The sequence below is a fragment of the Gadus macrocephalus genome, chromosome 18, assembly GCF_031168955.1.
Source record: "Gadus macrocephalus chromosome 18, ASM3116895v1".
Classification (NCBI taxonomy): Eukaryota; Metazoa; Chordata; class Actinopteri; order Gadiformes; family Gadidae; genus Gadus; species Gadus macrocephalus.
In genome coordinates this window covers 716930-737578 of record NC_082399.1, presented here as the reverse complement: position 1 = coordinate 737578, position 20649 = coordinate 716930, and the positions used below count along the sequence as shown (strand labels likewise).

Here is a 20649-nt window from a genome sequence, read left to right as displayed (position 1 = left end):
GAATTGAAAACACTTTTTAAAATTCATGCGCCTTATTTTGCCTCATCCTTATTAATTGTATGATTCCCATAGGGTGATGGATTCAGGAGACATCAAGCTGAGTAGCATCTTCCTGAGTAGCATTGACTTGGTCGAGAACGCATGCAAAGTTGCAAAACTGGTACCGTGCTACCGGACTGTACTGCTCTCCTACCAGCTGGTGCTCAAGCTGACCTCCATGATCCATCAAGCGTCTGCACAACAGGTATGTCCACCTGTTATAGCTCTTCTATATCTGAGCTGTGGCCCCAATTGGTCAGCAAACCTCACGTGGATAATATGATTGTTGAATTTTACGAAAACAATTACGGGATTTGGGCACTTCTTGCGGCTCCAATTTTTTGTAACCTGCCGAAATCTCTGCAGATGAGGTCAATGCGAACATTGTGTGCGACTTGTCAGAGAAGGTGGGTTCCCCATGAAGGTGCTACAGGTCGTAACCAATGTAATACTCAGTGACAAAACTGAAACTGCATGGAGCATAAAACAAATTTGACTACAAAAATTAAATCTTCTTAATTTGAAGTATGCTGACCGCTTTTTTCCCCTCTCGGCCATCTTGGTTCTGTCTTGGTTCCAAACGCTAGCAGGGTGATGAACGGAGTGCGGAATGTGGAACCTGAATTAGGCCAATAGTTGCCTCTTGTTGTATGCCGTGTTTCACTCTGTTGTCGCCCAGGCCCTGGAGGTTGAGGACGGCCCCGCCCCAACCGTTGAAGCTGAGGTTCTCCCCGTCACTCGGCCATACAGGACAGACCTGCTCCACGTGCAGCAGCATGTTAGCGAGTGGCGGGATTGCCTGCTCCACAAACCTCTTCTCACAGAGTCCAAAGCACTCAGCTACCCCAAAGAGATAGAGGTACACACACAAAACAAAGCATCCATAACGGCAGCATTTCAGTGGATCCTTGCTTCTTTCATAGTTTATTTTACTTAGTACATCATTACGATATCCACCATCCCAATACCTACCATTTTCTGTGATTCTGGCGATTATTTCGTGTTAGATTTGGGATGCCCTGCTGAAGGTGGAATGCGCCGATGAGGAAGTGTTGGTCCAGTGGAGGTCCACTGTGGAGAAGGACCTGAGGACCAGGATTAACCAGGTATGCTGACGATGGAGATCCAGGCAGGGGAACATGTTCTTTAGTGCTAGCCTGAATGAGACACTAGTGAAAGTGCGTGTAGAACTGGCCGAGATATTTGGACGCTCTGGCTCACACACACACACACACACACACACACACACACACACACACACACACACACACACACACACACACACACACACACACACACACACACACACACACACACACACACACACACACACACACACAGCCAGAGCAGTCATCCGGTGGGCGGCTGCTCCTAGCTGTTGAGGTGTCCTTAGGGATGACCGTACCCTCTCTGTTCCTGATGTGCTGCCGTTCCCTTGCATGGTTCACACCACTGTCTGTGTATGGATCGATGTATCAGAGTGTATGAATAGGGTGAATGTGAGGCACTTACTGTATCAACATTATTTTTCTCACGTTCTTCTTGTTTCGCTCCTACATTCACTACTTTTTTCTGTGTCCTTTGGTGTCCATGCAGTTCAAGGAAGAGGACAGGATCCTTGTGTGTTGTCTTGAGTTATCCTTGGGGCGCAGCCACAGTACCTTACAAACCTGCTTCCAGGAGCTGTGTCAGACCGCCATTCGAAGCACCTGCCAGGTATATATACATGCTCTGGTGTTGCTTGTGGAGTGTGCAACAGTGCAGACGTTATCCCAGCTGCCACAAGTCATCCAATCAGCTTCCAATCTTTCTCCAATCGAAGGAACAACAATAGGGTTTCGGAACGACAACTATCTGGGAAAATCCTGCATTAGCTCAATTACTTTAACAATGGTTGCTCAATGATGCACCAGAAGTATAAATTCATGGGGAATGGTGGAGTTGTTATAATACGACTTTGTCAACAGGTTCTAACTAGTCTGAAATCGTAAGTGATCCTCCCTCTGGCTCAGGATTGACCAACCTATTTCATCCTTCCATTTCTGCAGAGAAAGAAAGAGGGGCAGCTGATAAAGACCCTTTATTCTAAAATGAAAGATATCCCCGGCAACATCCTTTCCTCGATTATAGTGGAGTCAGCTGCAAGGTTTCACCACAACTCTGTGCTACAGCTGCTCGATCCGCAGTCTGCCATCAGCTGCATTCTGTCTCAAGGTATGTTCAAATAGAAATGTATTTGTGACTGCCAATTTTACCATTGTGCATTTGTTTGCAGTGTTTATCGTTTATCGTACATTGTGTGGATCCAATGTGTGCATCAATTGGTCCGCTGTAGAATGGAAGACACTACCCCTGGACGATAGGGCTGAGGAGATTGTCAGAGGCTGCATGGCCAGAATGGCGTCGCTGGTGGACTCCCTGATTGTAGGGCATGTAACACTGGGAGATCTGACGACCACCCTGGGGCACAAGGACCAGTTTAAGAAGCTCTACAACTACTGTATGTTGCTTTATTCTAATAGCATGCTGCTCAATTTCCCTGCAAGTGTAAGGGGACCCATCTCAAACCACTCCTTCCCAATGATGTCCTCTGCAGATAGAAAGAGTGGGACCTCGGAGTCCATTCCAGCTGATGCAGAGAGCATTCTGGCTCAGAGAGAGAAGGAGCTCACCTTTTTCAATAACCAACAACAGCATGTGAACACGTTGATAAAGATGTTTGCCAAAGTCACAGAAAGCATCACAGGTAATAAATGACTGATTTGTTATCTTACATTTCCATTCAATTTACTTGCACACCCTTCTGTATCATATGGTGGGTTTGTGATCTTATGTTGAGTCCCCAGTAACTTAGTTTTGTTTTCATCTAGTGTTTGAGTTGTTCACACTCAAAGAGCAACATCAACAAGACATCCAGCCAGTATGCCTGAACGAGTTGATGCTGGTGAATAGTTTGAGAGACCAGGTGGAATCTGACTGGAAGCTCCTCTGGTATTCACTCAGCCCAGAGATCCTAGAGATGGCCTCAGAAATGCATCCACTTCACCACAGCAACCTGATTCTCGCATACTGGGACAGGGCTGCGAGACTGGAAGCAAACCGATCAGGCAGCTCAGTGTCTGTTCCGGTCACCCTATCGCAGGCCTGCGACCTGATCTGGAGACCTCTGCTAGTCGATTATTACCAGCACGGCGTTGAAATCGCCAACGCCACCGTCACGTTTGAACGTCTCGACCGGGTTATGGTGGACGCAGGGGACAATGGAGACGGGAAACTGATGAAGCAGGAGCTGAGTTTGATGGCTGATGTAATGTTCCAGCTGGAAGAACTCCACAAGTGCCTCCCTCCCCCTGAGGACCACTGGGTGGAGGCGAGACTCGCTCAGATCCAGGACTATCGGCAGGTCCTCGGGGTGGCTGCCGCAGCAAGTTCAGTGCTGCAGATCGCAGATCAAATGGAGCTCAATGGAGACTTCCACGAGATCCAGAATCTTACCCAACTGGTAAACCCCCTTAAATCTCTGCTTAGAATTAATTTAGCAATGATTCAGGGCTTTGTTTTGTTTGTGATTTCATTTGTCTTGTTATCTTCACAACAGCAAGAAGACTCGTTCAAACAGAGGACCCTCGATTCACTTTCGACCAAACTGATCAGTGCCAAGCAACAACTCTCCAGCGTCACCAAGCAGCAGACCGTGTGTCTGGATGAGTTCTTGAGGAGCCGCACTCTGGTCACCTGGGTCAAGGAGAACCTAAAGAGTGAGTACAAGGACCGAACGCTTTCAACGGTATTCCAATTCAACTACCCCAGTCTCTGTGTTACATGTGCATGTCTCACCCTCCCACCACAGACATGAGCGAAGTCAAGGTGTTTGTCGAGCTGGCGTCCATATCTGCTGGAGAGAACGACACAGAGATCGACCAGGTGGCCTGCTTCCATGATGCAGTGATGGGCTATGGGCCACTGCTCTACAAGCTCATACCCACCACGGGTTTTAAAGAATTCATGAACTTGGCCAAACCGGTGTGGGACGCCCAGCAACGAGACGGGAAACTACCGGATAAATTGGTACAAATGTTCTTCTTTTTTTGAGAATGCAATGTTGAAACGACCCGAGTGTCTGGAGCCTAGTGACATTAATGCCAATGGTTCGCCTTGCAGAGGGACTCCACACGACTGTTGAGCTGGCTGAAGGGACTGAAGGAGACCCATGGGTCTGTGGAGCAGTCCTCGCTCGCTCTGGCGTCCTCCATTAATGAAACAGGAGTTTATCAGATTGGATGGTCCAACGAGAACACAGAAAAGGTGAGTTGTCATGGTGATGATAGTACTTAAGAGTACTCTATTCTGAAGGTCTGAGGGGGTTTGAAGCCGATTGTTCCTGGTGTTTATCCCTAAGGTCCACAGCCTACCTATAAAGTAGGTACGCCTAATGACACATATCTGAATTCTCCATACAATCATCTGCAATTTAAATAAGTAAATAATGAATGGCAAAAGTGATGATGACAATTCAGCGAACTTTGCATCAATGATGATGATGCAAAGCTCTCTATTTCTGTAGCTGTTTTAAATGCATTGTGCTTGTCATACTTCTCAGAGATGTCTACAGAACCTCATGTCTGTAAGAGTGGACAAGGGCCTTGCACAGAAGAGATACAGCCTTGAAGAGCTGCTGGAGTTGCAAAACAAACTCATGCTCATGTCCTCCAAAGGAGAACATGGAAAGAAACAAGTCAGAAGGTTCACACAGGTCAGAGGACTTTTAGTGACAGAATTGTGTTCTAGAATTGTGTTTGGCATACATTATTTTAACCATACCATTTCCCCCCTCCCTTTTTTTTTGAAGGTCTTTGAAGGTGTTCAAAGAGTGGCCTCGATTCTGCTTGAAATGCAAATGTCAGGCAACATGCTCTACAGGGAATGGAATGCTTCGGTCAACTGCGTACACGTGTGCCAGCCATCTATCCAAGTGAGATTCCTGTCATTTGACGACCGACTAAATGAGTTCCACGGGGAGGTGACGGAGAACCTACAACAGCTTGGTCGCTCCATGGAGATCTGCCATAAGGAATGGTGTTTGTTTATCACTGAAAAACGCTCAGACTTCCATATGCTGAACCACTTCACTTCAGAGCAGCTGGTGTACCTGTGCCACTGGATACACAGTGTGTGTCACCGGCAGACCCCGGTTCCTCAACAGCTATGGCATCTGCTGACCCCCATAAAGCCCCAGTGCACCCTGGCTGATATCAGAAACGCCTTTGAAACTGCAACAGGGACAACTCTGAGGCAAACAGTTGAGCAAGGCGCCAAGCGTTCGGGTGAGGATTTCATGCAGTTTTCCTCAGAGGATGAGGATGAGGATGACCCGATAGAGGAAGATGCTGAGGCCATGGATTGCTCACCCTTGAGCAAAGGGGAGGATGGTAATAACGATAGCATGGAGGATCTGTGGAGAGAGTTCAAGGAAAACATGCCACAGTATCTCCACCAGCACTTGGACATCTCCACACTTGCACACTTCCTCTCCTGCCTATCTGATATGAGCCAGCAGCACATCTCCAGGACCATCCCGAGTTCCCTCGAGGAGGGGAAACCCAACCTGGTGCTCTGTCCCGCCGCGGAGGTGTTCCCGACGACGCTGTCCCTCTACGCCCACAGCCCCGAGCAGCCGCTGCCCTCCTCCGACGAGGTGCTGGTGTGCAGGGAGGCCACCACGGAGGAGCAGGTGGAGATCTTTCTTCGTCGTGCTCTTGGTCTGGGCTCCAAAATGAGCCAGAAGAGGATTTATTCTCTGGTCAACCCCGGATTGTTAGGCTACGAAGTGAGCGTGGCCCTTGGAGAGGTGTTTGACAGACTGGAAAGCAGTGCCGGTGTCCGCTATCGGCTGGTGATAGTCAGTCCCCTGGTGCACCAGCACAGATATGTGCCTTCCTTCTTCAGTAATCACAAAGTTCAGGCAGGAGTGACTGTAACGGCCGATACTATCACGAAATACATCCACCACCACTTCACCGTCACCAATAAACACAGTCCCGTGTCAATGACCTCTCCGGAGAAACTGTCCGTTTGGGTAGTGTCCTCTCAACGCCCTGCAGTTGGTAAGAATATTCATGTTTCAGCGATCATTAGTAGTCGTCACTCCAGAGGACACAGAACGTAAAATGTATGATAAATGCATTTATTTTCTTTTAATTTCCAGGAAAATCCCTTTATGTCGACCGTTTGTTCCAGAGCTTTCAACAGAAATCTGCCCCGGCACAGAAAATCACAATCAGATTGATTGAACCACTAATTGATATCGACTCAATGGTTCAGACACTATTAGACCGACTAGAATCTACAAGAGAGCAGGATCCAGTTCTGCTTCACATTGACACAGCAGCAGTGAGTCCATAACAGACATTTTCTAAATATTCAATTAATTGAACCTTTTTTGACAACTTATAGTCAACGATTTGATATTTATTTCCATTGTACATTATTAGGTGAACTCTGGTCTGGAAGAGTTCCTGTTCCAGTTGCTGGTTTTATGCTGCTTGTGCGACAGCCAAGGAACCGTGTGGAGAAGGAATTTATCTCACCTTTTCATGATTGAGGTTCTGAAACCATGCAAACCTTCAAAGGAGAATTCAAAGGAGGTAAATTGATCAACACTTATTTTACGCCAAAGGGCAATAAGGTGGAAAATATTTATATAATTATATCTGACTGGGAGTGATGTGTTAATATGTTTCTTTATTTTCCACAGGTGAAACTTGGACTTCTTGACATTCTTCCAACCATCCGGTGCAGAACTCCTAAGGAGGTGCACAACTTGTTGGTTGACCAGGACAGGTTAACAATGAATGACTTTGACCCACTCATGGACAAACAAGAGTTTGTCAGTGAAGGGATTCAGAGACCCTATCAGTTTTTAATGCTCTTCAACAGCAAACAAAACCTGGATCCATTCAAGTACCAGGAAGTTAAGGGGAATCCTCAGGACTGCCTGAAATATTTCCTTGACTATTGTGGAATGCCTGACCCATCTTGGGCAGAGTTGAAAAATTTCTCATGGTTCCTTAATGTGCAGCTAAAAGATTGTGAGAACTCAATTTTCTGTGATCGAGATTTTCTCGCTGACCAACTGCTTGGCTTCAAGGATTTCATTGTGAAGTTCATGATTCTCATGGCACGGGATTTCGCTTCCCCGTCGATGGATTCAAACGATCATCAAAACATCAATCCTGAGGATGACATGTTGACCATACGCAAGCATTGGGAGCGTGAAGCCCATCCATACATTTTCTTTAATGCCGACCATTTCTCAATGTCTTTCCTTGGCTTTCACGTGAAGAAAAGTCTGAGCCGAAACACATTTGATGCAGTCGACATCCACACTCAGAAGGTGCTAATTGAAGATGTGATGACAAAGAAACTTTTTGAAGGTTTAGAACGCCAACATATCTGCCTCACTGAAGACTTTGACCTGCTGGACCGGCAGGACAAAATCAAGCGGATATCACGCGTTGTTGGTGCCACCAAATTCAACAGGAACAAAGATTTTGATCCAGACCCGACATATGAACTTACCTCAGACAATGTGAGGAAAATGCTGGCTATTCACATGAGATTTCGTAGCGGGATTCCCGTCATCATCATGGGAGAGACTGGCTGTGGAAAGACCAGACTGGTCCGCTTCCTTTGCGATCTGCAGAAGGAGGGAAGAGAGCTCGAAAACATGAAACTCGTCAAAGTTCATGGTGGAACTACAGCTGAGATGATCTACCGAAGAGTGAGGGAAGCAGAGATTCTCGCTGAGCAGAATTTCAAAACAAACAAACTAGACACCATTTTATTCTTTGATGAGGCAAACACCACAGAGGCCATTTTTGCCATCAAGGAAATCCTGTGTGATAAGACCGTTCAAGGAAAACCCCTGAACTCAGACAGTGGCCTGAAAATAATTGCTGCTTGCAATCCATACCGAAAACATACACCTGAAATGGTGAAGCGTTTGGAACGTGCAGGTTTAGGCTACAGAGTGAAGGCAGATGAAACAGAAGACCGTCTTGGAAAAGTCCCCCTGAGGCAGCTTGTGTACCGAGTCCATCCTCTGCCTCCAAGTATGGCTTCACTAGTGTGGGATTTTGGTCAGTTGAGTGATGCCACTGAACTTTCCTACATCAAGCAGATTGTCCAAAGAAAAGTGGGCAGCCATGATTTGCCAGTGATTTGTGGGAACATCATTTCAGATGTGCTGGCAGCCTCACAACAATACATGCGGAAGAAAAAAAACGAGTGCAGCTTTGTGAGTCTGCGAGATGTGGAAAGGTCAATGAAAGTCTTGGTCTGGTTCTACGAGCATGGCGATGACTTCGAAAATCTAAAGGATCTCCCAAGGCTTGACAGGGCATTGACCTGCTTGGTTCTTGCAGTTGGGGTTTGCTACTACCCATCTCTTGTGCACACTAAACCTTACCTCTCCCACATTTGCATATACTTTCCAGGTTATCTCCACTCTGCAGACGCAATAGAGAAACTGATTTCAGAATGTCAAGACTTCTTACTTCAAAACATACAGACAAGAGAAACAATCGCAAAGAACGCAGCCCTGAAAGAAAACGTGTTTCTCATGGTGATCTGCATTCAACTCAAGATCCCACTGTTTCTAGTTGGCAAACCAGGAAGCTCCAAGTCCCTGGCTAAGACAGTTGTTTCTGATGCCATGCAGGGACAGAACTCACACGTTGAACTGTTCAGGAAGCTCAAACAGGTCCACATGGTCTCCTTCCAATGTAGTCCTTACTCAAGTCCTGAGGGTATCATCGGGACCTTCAAGAACTGTGCACGTTTCCAGAAGGATAAAAACATGGATGAGTATGTGTCCGTTGTGGTGCTGGATGAGATTGGCTTAGCAGAAGACTCTCCTCAGATGCCCTTGAAGACTCTTCATCCTCTCCTTGAGGATGGTTGCATTGACAATGACAGGCCTGATCCACACATGAAAGTTGGATTTGTTGGCATCTCAAATTGGGCTCTTGACCCAGCCAAGATGAACAGAGGAATATTTGTGTCCAGATGGGATCCTAGTGAGAAAGAACTTGTGGAAACCGCCAAGGGGATTTGCTCATCCTCATCCCTGGTATATCTGAAAATCAAGCACCTCTTCCCACCTCTAGCGAAGGCCTTTCGGAAGATCTGTAAGGAGACTGCAAACAATCAGTTCTTTGGGCTGAGGGACTACTACAGCCTTGTGAAAATGCTTTTTTCAATGGTCAATCGCTCGCAACAAGAGCCAGACGACCTGCAGTTAGTTGAGGCAATCTTGCACAACTTCAGCGGCCAACCAGACAGTTTTGACCCTCTCATCTTTTTCAATGAGGTCTTTAAAAACCTTTCTGAAGTTCCCAGGCCCAGTGCCCTGCAAATGATCAAAAGTAATTTGGCTTGTAACAGCGGTCTTGAGAACCGGTATCTCCTTTTGCTCACCACTAACAATGCAGCGCTCTATATGCTTCAACAGCATATCTTTGCAAATGGAGACCAGGCTCCCCCTGAGATTGTGTTCGGCTCAGGATTTCCCAAGGACCAAGAATACTCCCAAGTTTGCCGCAATGTGAACCGAGTGAAGACATGCATGGAAACCGGGCGCACAGTCATTCTTCTGAACATGCAGAATCTTTATGAAAGCTTGTACGATGCCTTGAACCAATACTATGTTTACCTCAGTCAGCAGCAGTATGTCGATCTTGGCCTCGGCTCACACAGAGTCAAATGCCGTGTCCACACGAGCTTCAGGCTCATTGTAGTAGAAGACCAGAAGAAGGTCTATGAACAGTTCCCTGTGCCCCTCATCAATCGACTAGAAAAGCACAGAGTGGGCAGAAGTACGGATCTGACAGCTTGGCAACGCAGGGTCCTGGAGAAACTTAGGGAATGGGTGAAGGACTTTTTGGGCAATTGCTCAGAAGATTTCACTCTGTCTGACGTATTTGTGGGCTTTCACGATGACGCCTGTGCCAGTGCTTTGTTGCAAGCCTTGGAAAACAGACCACAAACACTGTTGGACAATTCTGTGGGACAACAAAGAGAAGAGCTACCTGAAGCAAACACAAACAAGGATGCAGTTACTGCAGATGATGATGCCATGGATACAGGGCTTGACAAAGAACAGCATATCAGTGAATCCATGAAGAAGACAGACAAAGTCTCGATGGAGAAACTGGATGAAAACTCAGGAGAAATGACTGTTCCACAAAAGCTTGGCGAAGGAACAAAGGCTGGAATCAGTTCACAGGCTGCCGTTGACAGTGAAGAAGAGGTGTTGGAATTGGCCAAATGTCTTCTGCTGAACTGCGCCACCCCAGACTCTGTGCTGAGACTTAAACATTCAGCCTTGTCAGATATTGAGAAGAAAAGACTTCGGAAAAGTTATTTCCAGCAACAGCATCATCATTCCCTCCAGGGTTTCCTGGAAAACCATTTGAAAAAGCCACAAGAGTCCAACAGGTTCCTCGAGGTAACTACCCAAGAGATGCAGTTTTATTTTTCCCATTTTTAATGTTCTTTCAAAAAACGTCTTTGCCTCGTTTCTGTCTTTTTGTGCCAGGTCACGACATTCTCCAGCTTGCTAACCACATCAGATGTAAAGACAGTGGCCAATGTCCTTGGCCTGCCGCGGGACAGACTCCTGCTGCTCTCCCTTCACCAGTTTGACACAGAGGCCTCATTCTCCAGCAAGATACGGTACATCCCTCCCGCGTTTCTTATTGATACTCTTCTTATCCTGGCTATCTTTGTTGTATACGGGGAATGGGTTAACCTAGTGATTGCTGGTGCTTTGCAATTGGTTCTATGAACATCCTTACTGTACTGACAGCGATATATTGTTTCTCTTTCTTCTGACAAATTTACTCTTGGTCGCTTTGGATAAAAGTGCTGCTACATGCCATAAATGTAAATGTCAAATTGTCACTGCTTTTTCTTTTGTAAAGAATATCAGGCTACTTACACTGCTTAATATGTTTCAGGAGCTTCCTGCAAGATCCTGAGCCCTCTGCTCTGGTTCTGATCGTTCAGATGGATCTTGAGGAGCAATGCAGCGATGAGCTCATAGCTTCTGCAAAGTAGGACTCAAACCAGGCTCTGGACCACAATCAGATCACCGACATGCCTTCATTTTCATGTGCACACATAGAAATGTGGCTGCATTCTGGTAACCCTGTCCCTCTGTCCAGGTACTGCACTATGAACTACCTGATGTCCCTGGACCACCATGCCTGTTGGGTGGTTTTCATCGCCAAGCTCTCACGGATGCCCAGTGGATCTCACTACATCGGCTTCCAGGGAGGTGAGTGTCGGTGGAGGCATGACCCGACGGTCCAGTCTAAAAGAGACAAATTTAACAAAGAATCACTCCTATTTAATGTGGGGCGGCAGTACACTGGGACCAGTCTTAGTCTTATTTAATGTCATTGATATGTCGTGATAGTAGTGCCTTATCCTTACCCTGCAATGTCTTTTTGCTTCAAAGGAATCTGGCACTCGGTGCATATTGACGACCTCAGGGACATGGAGGACATGAGCTTGAACCTGTCGGAGTTCAGTGCCACTCCCATTAGCAAGCTACTCCACCCTCAAGCTTCTGGTACGAACACGGCGGCTTCAGCACCACTCCCATTAGCCAGTTTACTTCACCCTCAACCTTCTGGCGTTAAATGCACAATGCTCAATTATTACCTTACTTATTATTGGTACCTTTATTTGAGTGTATACAAACATTCTAGAATTTGCATATATATTCATGTAATCTAAATGACGTATTCAAGGAAACAGCTGTATATTTTTACCTAAATATTTGAAACATTTTCATCTCCTAGAAGAAAAAATGGAAATGGAGCAGCCAACAAAAAACACAGAAGAGGACAACGAAAGATGTCCAAAGGTAGTTGTAGCTTCTCAGCATTCCCCTCGCCATACTTGATACGTACATTTCGTTAGCCTTGTAGCATAATTGCCTAAGTCATAGGATTTATCTTGTATTTAAGGTAAAAAAATGCCCAACTCAAATACTGGACTGAGCCAGATAGTGATTATGGATAGTAAAAAAGCACTCTGGTTGGCTTACGATAAAGCAAAGCTTGGAAATTATGCTATGAGGCTAACGATATTTCAGCACAGCAAACCCCACACAGCATGACCTACTGTCCCACCCTGCCCTCGCTGACCGCAGCGAGGGTTAACAGCGTGTATTTAACGTCCTGTAACCTTGTGGACGAGCAGGAGCCGGCAGCTCAGCTCCACAGCCTGGCCCTGGTGAGGTCTTGTGTTCAGAAGGCGCTGGGTCTGTTGAGGGATCCCAGTGGGATGGCGTCCCGGAGCGGCGAACGCATCCACACACTCCTCGCCCTCCTGGGGAACGGCCAAGACGACGCACACGGTAATCCCATGTTCCTTCCATCATCAGAGTTTCCCTTGGGCACCAAGCATAGTGATGTATTTTTGGTTTTACAAAAAAAACAGCACAATATCATGACAAATATCATACTTGTGTTTGTAGCTCGGTTCCGTGAGGTGTTGCTAGGCAGATTGGCGCGGGCCTTGGCTCTGAAGGAGGAGACAGAGGTCTCTCCGGCAGAGTGGCTGAATGCCGAAGCCAAGAAACGGCAGGCTCTGCAGGAGGGGGGCACTCTGCGGTAAAAACACCCATCTTCACGGTCTTCACGGTCATGCCTCCCGATGTTGCCTTTCAAGCAAACACTCTTTTGTCATGTTTTTACAGGCAGCCCAAAATCATAGTTTTCTGCGTTGTATTTTCCGAGATCGGATGCTAACGTTATTTCCTTACCTGCCAGCCATACCCTGTGGCGCTGTCTGCAGTCCCACGTCAGCCCGGTCTTGGCCACCGTGGTGGAGCTGTTGGACCGGGGGGCCAACCTGGACCTGCTCCATGGGGGTCAGCTGAGCCCGGGCTTGACAGGACTGTGGTTGGACATTTTCTCTGACACGCAGATCCTCGACCTAACGCCTCCTCAGACATCCAGGTAACCGGAGGGGGGGTACTTCCTCATCGCGGCTGTCGGTTGAGGGGTCGGTTGAGTTGCAGTCAACCAAAGGGTTTCTGTTTGTTTTTCGTCACCTGCAGTAAGTTAGAGCGGGAGGTGTTGGTGCAGGGCTCCATCAGGTTGGACGGCGTTGAGCAGCCCTGCGCGGCGCCCTTCAGCTGGCTCATCAAGTCGTACCTCCAGAGCTTGTGGGACGAGTCTGAATTCATTCCAGGTTTGAAGAGATTGTTAATGAATGATTCAGAGATCATTATTTGTTGGTTGTTATTATTAGTCTGCTACTCTAGAATAAAAACCTACATTACAGCAAAGAAGTAGAAGATGGTGAACTTTAAATATTTGATAAATACAACGCCCCCCTCTGTGTGGCGATGTCTCAGTGACCACCGACGACAGCATGTCGAGGATTCAGCAGTTTGTCAGCGCCTTCGACAACAGCCGGCTGGGCGGGTACCTCCAGAAGCTGACCGTGCAGGAGCGAGAGGAGTTCAGCCAGCGCTTCCTCCAGGACTTCCTGCTGCTCTCCTTGAAGATCACCACCAATGCGGAGCTGAGGGTACTTTGAATTCTATATGATGAAATACACAAGCATGTTATTCTTCTTACGGTTTTCACCAACCTCCGCATCTTGACTAACCCCGGTCTCTCCAATGCCGCTGTAGATGTTCAGCAAGGCGCTGTCAGGCTGCGTCTCTGAGCTCCAGAGCTGCTCTACTGGGGCTTTGTCTCACCTCTCCCCAGCCTGGGCCATGGCTGGGGCCAAACACTACGCCAGCAGACTGCACACTCTGTCCCACACTCTGCTGGTCGAGGATCAGCTCGCCATGGAGGTCCACCTGCTGGCCGCCAAGAGGGAACCTGCCGAAATGGTGGGAAAAGTCGCCACTTTATAAAAAGCAAACCAACCGTAATCGCAATTATTTCAAAAAGATTTATAATGAATAAGTTAATAATTAATTATAAATTATATATATTATTTTAAATTAATTATTATTTAATATACTTAGGAAATATGCACCTTATTTGAACCTTACAAATTTTATTTGACCGAAATATTATTTGACCGAAATATTAATTCATCTTGTAGCATGGATTACTTCGAGAGCTTTTCCACCTTAATGAGAAAGCCTTTGATTCAGCAATTCATCTATCAATATTCATACATTCAATTTTTTCGGCGTTAAGATCGAGGATGTCTTAGCCCTGGGAATCTGTGTGGAGAAAACCAGGCTGCTGCCAGTGACCACGCTGGGAGAGGGCAAAGTGTTGGTGCGCCGGGTGGACCTCCTGCAGCCGTGCCTCGAGAGAGCCTTCAGTCAAAGCTACAGCGCCCTCTGTGGGCCCAGCTGTCTGCAGCACCTGAACTCACTGAGGTAGCTAGAGGGCCATCCACTACCGAGACTCTGCCTCATTATTAACGCAGTCCATAACATCCCGTAGAAGAATATCAAATACAATATAGAAAAAATCAAGATCAAGATGATCTCAAGATCCAAGCACTTGGGAAATGAGACAACAGAAGACTGCATTCTTACTTATTGTAAGTCGCTTTGGATAAAAGCGTCTGCCAAATGTAAATGTAAACGTACATTCTGATGTGGTATTCTGAGAAACAACAGCTTTACCAAAACTCCAGGTTGGGGCCGTAACTGGTTTCCCTGCTGGTTTTGAGCACCTGTAGCCCCACACGCAGCGGGGGCGGCGGGTGTGTGTTGGCTGGGTCCCCCATAAGCGTCCATGTCCCCCCAGGTCAACGTGGTGTGGACTGCAGGTCACTGCCGCCTTCATCCAGAGGGTGTTGTTGGAGGCGGCCAAAGGCGGCGCCATCCTGAAGGAGCTAGCGCTCAAACACTGCAACCTCCTCCAGCGGGTAAGGCCACTGCTACATCGTTAGCCTCAGTCATATTTTAAGGTTCATCTTGTATTTAGCGCCAAAATACCCAAATCAAATAGATGACCCAGGAGCACTGGTTCCTTGAGGCACGACTGGGTGTGCCATGACATCTGTGGGATTTGATACACGAATTGACATAGGTCGCCAACAAAACTGGTACTATTTGATGATTAGTTTTATTATTGATTCATTGTTCCACGTATTGCCAGTTATTGGTCCGTCTCAATGCATCATCTTCTGTGAAACGTCATATTTGTGAGTCATATTTTAAGGTTCATCTTGTGTTGATCCGAAAAGATGAATTAGGCAGATAATTATTATGGAATGTAAGAAGCAATATGATTGGCTTAGGATAAGCCAATGAGGCACAGTGAATCAGCAGCGTTAGGAGAACAGAGTTAGGTTGGCCAAAATAGGACTCGAAGAAATGTGTGGTCTGTGTGGTGTTGGCAGCGAGCTGATTGGTTGGTTTCTCCGGTGACAGTTGATGCAGGAGTCACCTGACCTCTGGAACGCGGCAGTCCTGCAGAAGCTCATTAGCATCCTGAACTCGTACAACGAGGAGTCGTCCAGCCGTACCCTGAGGTAAGCAGACATCAGACGCCGCTCACCACATTGATAGCAGACGAGTTGAAGTCTGGGCAAACTGTGTTTCACTTTCTTTCACTTACTTTCTGTTTGTTTCGACCAATTTTGGTGCTGGAGGCGGGGATCTGGAAGCGTGGGATTGGTGAACACAAACTAGGCCAGCAGGAGTAACGTTTATTTTTGGGAAGACAAGCTAAACCCTCCTACCAGACACAGACGTTCTTAGAAAAAGGGTCTGTAAAGGTTTCAAATGAATAATGTGTAGATTGGCCACTGTATGAATACACTTATGGATATAGCCTTCTGAAAGCTCAAGAACATGAGTTTCTCTACGGTAGAATATCTCCTGCACGAAACAGGCAACGAGCTGAAAGGCAGTTCTGCTGTGACCCAGAAGCAGGGCTGGGTCTGAGATCAGCACACCTGTACCGTGATCGGATCCTGTCTGTTGCTCCAGGTACGGACGGCTCTGCGCTGTGTGCCTGTCCGAGCTGGAGGACCCGTGCCTCCTGCCCTGTGAGCACCTCATCTGCCTGCCCTGCATCCAGGAGTGCATCAGGAACGACCAACGCTTCTGCCCCACGTGCAGGAAGGACTTGCCCCCACAACCCCAGCTCACCGTCTCAGACGACGTCAAGTATGTTTTGAATCATGTTATAAAAGCATACCGTATTGGTTTGTTCAACTGTATCAACTTTTATTTTCTTTAAGGTTTAAGTTGCTAATAGACTTTACTTGTCATTTTCGTAATCCCGACTACAGAGTGTATGGAATCCTGTGTAGCCGATGGTAGAATAGAATATTAACAGCATCGGGGTTGTGACTATTGTACGTTTTCTAATGTTTATCATATGGGAAGATTACGGATGAGGTTTAGGGCCATTTCTTATTCTAAGAATTCTGACTTTAAAGTCGGAAATCTGACTTTAATCTCAGTCAGAATTCTATAATCAGAATCTCAGAATTCATAATTCTGACTTTAAAGTCATAATTCTAGCTTTAAAATCATAATTCTGACTTTAAGTCATAATTCTGACTTTAAGTCATAATTCTGAGAGTAAAGTCAGAACTCAGACCCGGCCCTGATCCTCTTCCCTACCTCCGTCTCTGCTCCGCCCGCGCTCCGTCCTGCCGCCCCTCTGAAGGACCGCCCTGCAGAGACAGGCGGAGGTGCGCTCCTCCTGCACCTCCTTCTTCCTGGAGGTGGTGTCCCGCTTCTGCCTGTCTGAGGACCAGAGTCCCTCTGAGGAGGTGGTGGAGCTGCTGTTCTCCCTGCTCATCTCCACCCACGGTGCGCACACACACACCCCCCCACCCCCCCTCGGTGCCTTAGTGACATCACAAGTGGGAGTGTCCGTCCAATCCGTCCAATCTATATCTAGGTGGACACTCCCACTTGTGATGTCACTAAAACACAGGAAGAGGCAGATTTACAAACGGCTTGTAACGGCTAATCACACTCGCTCCCGGTGAGTAGTAATAAGGGCCCTTTAAAAGGAGATTAAGTTAGTGAAGATTCAAAAAAATGTCAAGTTATCCTTGTTTTTAGTCTTTAAGAAATAGAGAAAGGTGGTATGGATCCTCACAGAACGAGAGAGCATGTTGTTGAGTGCTGACCTTCAGGACATTACATTATTATCATCAGTGTTATTGGCATGACGTCATTCACCGTGAACGCGTCGTAGTGAACATCATGTGTCGGGTGGTCTGCAGGAGACGTGTACAAGACCCGGCAGCTGTCCCCCTTCCTGGAGTGTGTGGACAACAGCCCGGTGGTCCGCTCGGTTCTGCCCAAGCTCCTGCTGCAGTACAGGTGATATCAGGGTGCTCCTCCCCTAGGGCGGACTCATATCAGGGTGCTCCTCCCCTAGGGCGGACTCATATCAGGGTGCTCCTCCCCTAGGGCGGACTCATATCAGGGTGCTCCTCCTCTAGGGCGGACTCATATCAGGGTGCTCCTCCCCTAGGGCGGACTCATATCAGGGTGCTCCTCCCCTAGGGCGGACTCATATCAGGGTGCTCCTCCCCTAGGGCGGACTCATATCAGGGTGCTCCTCCCCTAGGGCGGACTCATATCAGGGTGCTCCTCCCCTAGGGCGGACTCATATCAGGGTGCTCCTCTAGGGCGGACTCATATCAGGGTGCTCCTCTAGGGCGGACTCATATCAGGGTGCTCCTCCCCTAGGGCGGACTCATATCAGGGTGCTCCTCCTCTAGGGCGGACTCATATCAGGGTGCTCCTCCCCTAGGGCGGACTCATATCAGGGTGCTCCTCCCCTAGGGCGGACTCATATCAGGGTGCTCCTCCCCTAGGGCGGACTCATATCAGGGTGCTCCTCCCCTAGGGCGGACTCATATCAGGGTGCTCCTCCCCTAGGGCGGACTCATATCAGGGTGCTCCTCCTCTAGGGCGGACTCATATCAGGGTGCTCCCCTAGGGCGGACTCATATCAGGGTGCTCCTCCCCTAGGGCGGACTCATATCAGGGTGCTCCTCTAGGGCGGACTCATATCAGGGTGCTCCTCCCCTAGGGCGGACTCATATCAGGGTGCTCCTCCCCTAGGGCGGACTCATATCAGGGTGCTCCTCCCCTAGGGCGGACTCATATCAGGGTGCTCCTCCCCTAGGGCGGACTCATATCAGGGTGCTCCTCTAGGGCGGACTCATATCAGGGTGCTCCTCCTCTAGGGCGGACTCACATCAGGGTGCTCCTCCCCTAGGGCGGACTCATATCAGGGTGCTCCTCCCCTAGGGCGGACTCATATCAGGGTGCTCCTCCCCTAGGGCGGACTCATATCAGGGTGCTCCTCCCCTAGGGCAGACTCATATCAGGGTGCTCCTCTAGGGCGGACTCATATCAGGGTGCTCCTCCTCTAGGGCGGACTCATATCAGGGTGCTCCTCCCCTAGGGCGGACTCACATCAGGGTGCTCCTCCCCTAGGGCGGACTCATATCAGGGTGCTCCTCTAGGGCGGACTCATATCAGGGTGCTCCTCTAGGGCGGACTCATATCAGGGTGCTCCTCCCCTAGGGCGGACTCATATCAGGGTGCTCCTCCTCTAGGGCGGACTCATATCAGGGTGCTCCTCTAGGGCGGACTCATATCAGGGTGCTCCTCTAGGGCGGACTCACATCAGGGTGCTCCTCCTCTAGGGCGGACTCATATCAGGGTGCTCCTCTAGGGCGGACTCATATCAGGGTGCTCCTCCTCTAGGGCGGACTCACATCAGGGTGCTCCTCCCCTAGGGCGGACTCATATCAGGGTGCTCCTCCCCTAGGGCGGACTCATATCAGGGTGCTCCTCTAGGGCGGACTCATATCAGGGTGCTCCTCCCCTAGGGCGGACTCATATCAGGGTGCTCCTCCCCTAGGGCGGACTCATATCAGGGTGCTCCTCTGGGGCGGACTCACATCAGGGTGCTCCTCCCCTAGGGCGGACTCATATCAGGGTGCTCCTCCTCTAGGGCGGACTCATATCAGGGTGCTCCTCCCCTAGGGCGGACTCATATCAGGGTGCTCCTCTATGGCGGACTCATATCAGGGTGCTCCTCTGGGGCGGACTCACATCAGGGTGCTCCTCCTCTAGGGCGGACTCACATCAGGGTGCTCCTCCTCTAGGGCAGACTCATATCAGGGTGCTCCTCCTCTAGGGCGGACTCATATCAGGGTGCTCCTCCCCTAGGGCGGACTCATATCAGGGATTAGTGATCAGGGATTATGGGTTAGGGATTAGGGGTTAGGGATTAGGGATTATGGGTCAGGGATTAGGGATTATGGATTATGGGTTAGGGGTTAGGTATTAGGGATTATGGGTTATGGTTAGGGATTATATTTAACCTCTATCTGTTCAGGTTTGTTTTACTGATGGTGAGCATCTCTTTTGCAAGACAGACCTGATAAACAAACTGTATTCATTTTCATTTGCATAATGTGCAATATTACTATTAGTAGTATTAAGATTATTATTATCATTATTCATTATTCATTAATCACTATTCACTATTCACAATTTAGTATTAATTAACCATTAATTTATTATTGATTGTTCATTATTCATTATCCATTCTTTAGTATTAATGAATCGTTAATCATTATGAACTGTTCCTAATATACGTATTATCATCATTATCACGGATGGCCGGTAATTAACCACTAACGAGCTGGATGACTGGCTCAGCTTTAAGCAGGTGAAGGGCCACATCCAGAAGTACCTGAGGAGCCTGGAGGACAACATAGTGCCAGGAGGAGACCGCACCGGCCTCTACCTGCTCTTCGTCAACTGCTTCCAGGTCACTAATAATCCCCCCCTCCACATTCTGTTGACCATGGACCGACCCGTTCTCCCAGTCCTCCCAGTCCACCCACCACCATTCACCTCCACTGAGGCCTCTCTTCATCCACATCCTGTTTCCTCCATACCGCCTGATTTGATGCTTTGTTTGTGTATGCATACATATATGTCTATATGTATATATATAAGTATGCATGGATGTATACTCTGCCTACCTTTATATTGAACTTATTTGGTATTAATTCTATGATAAGTGTCTCTGTTCACCTGAACGCTCTTATAATGGTCCGGTTCCTTTGTGCTGATCCAGGGTAGAAGTCAACTCTTTCGGACACGGGCATATTTCGGCCCTCTTGTAAAACGCCCCCGGGGCAGTTAGGATCATTTCCAGGGCAATTAATCCAGCGTTGGGAAGCCCCTTGATTTGTAGATGTTGCGTGACTAATGTTCACCGGGTCGAGGACCAAAGGACACCAGTAAACCACAGCAGTGACCTCTGTATCGAACCGCTCGTCTTACCCGAAGCGTTAACCCTGACCGGCCCGGCCCCCCCAGGACGCCCTGCTCTGCTCGGGGGCCGGGGCGCCCCAGGACCCCGAGGGCCGCCGCAGGAGGTGGGAGGAGGACCGGCGGTTCCTGAGCCGGCTGGCCCGGGGGCAGACCCCCGACCGGAGGGAGGACCCCGCCGAGTTCCTGCTCAACGCGGCCCGGCTCCGTCTGAGCCTGGGCGTCGCCGCGCACATGCTGGTCAACGCCGCAGGTGGGCTCATGGAGGCACCACGCTG

General features: G+C 48.4%; 1 protein-coding gene across 4 annotated transcripts in view; it reads left to right on the top strand.

Moving 5' to 3' along the window:
- Positions 1-20649, top strand: part of LOC132447051 (E3 ubiquitin-protein ligase rnf213-beta-like) — a 72265-nt gene that overhangs the window by 37397 nt on the left and 14219 nt on the right. For all 4 annotated transcript variants that reach the window (XM_060037696.1, XM_060037695.1, XM_060037697.1 and 1 more), the window contains exons 9-43: positions 73-244; positions 719-898; positions 1047-1145; positions 1636-1755; positions 2088-2253; positions 2375-2539; positions 2636-2785; positions 2910-3541; positions 3638-3797; positions 3890-4107; positions 4201-4344; positions 4640-4792; positions 4889-6143; positions 6245-6429; positions 6531-6683; positions 6794-10546; positions 10637-10773; positions 11058-11153; positions 11265-11377; positions 11561-11674; positions 11907-11971; positions 12310-12466; positions 12587-12722; positions 12882-13070; positions 13172-13305; positions 13472-13647; positions 13754-13960; positions 14277-14464; positions 14841-14961; positions 15470-15570; positions 16031-16210; positions 16719-16864; positions 17287-17386; positions 19751-19862; positions 20420-20624. In XM_060037696.1, the coding sequence (XP_059893679.1) occupies positions 73-244; positions 719-898; positions 1047-1145; positions 1636-1755; positions 2088-2253; positions 2375-2539; positions 2636-2785; positions 2910-3541; positions 3638-3797; positions 3890-4107; positions 4201-4344; positions 4640-4792; positions 4889-6143; positions 6245-6429; positions 6531-6683; positions 6794-10546; positions 10637-10773; positions 11058-11153; positions 11265-11377; positions 11561-11674; positions 11907-11971; positions 12310-12466; positions 12587-12722; positions 12882-13070; positions 13172-13305; positions 13472-13647; positions 13754-13960; positions 14277-14464; positions 14841-14961; positions 15470-15570; positions 16031-16210; positions 16719-16864; positions 17287-17386; positions 19751-19862; positions 20420-20624 (10382 nt within the window). The remainder of the gene's footprint in view (positions 1-72; positions 245-718; positions 899-1046; positions 1146-1635; positions 1756-2087; positions 2254-2374; positions 2540-2635; positions 2786-2909; positions 3542-3637; positions 3798-3889; positions 4108-4200; positions 4345-4639; positions 4793-4888; positions 6144-6244; positions 6430-6530; positions 6684-6793; positions 10547-10636; positions 10774-11057; positions 11154-11264; positions 11378-11560; positions 11675-11906; positions 11972-12309; positions 12467-12586; positions 12723-12881; positions 13071-13171; positions 13306-13471; positions 13648-13753; positions 13961-14276; positions 14465-14840; positions 14962-15469; positions 15571-16030; positions 16211-16718; positions 16865-17286; positions 17387-19750; positions 19863-20419; positions 20625-20649) is intronic.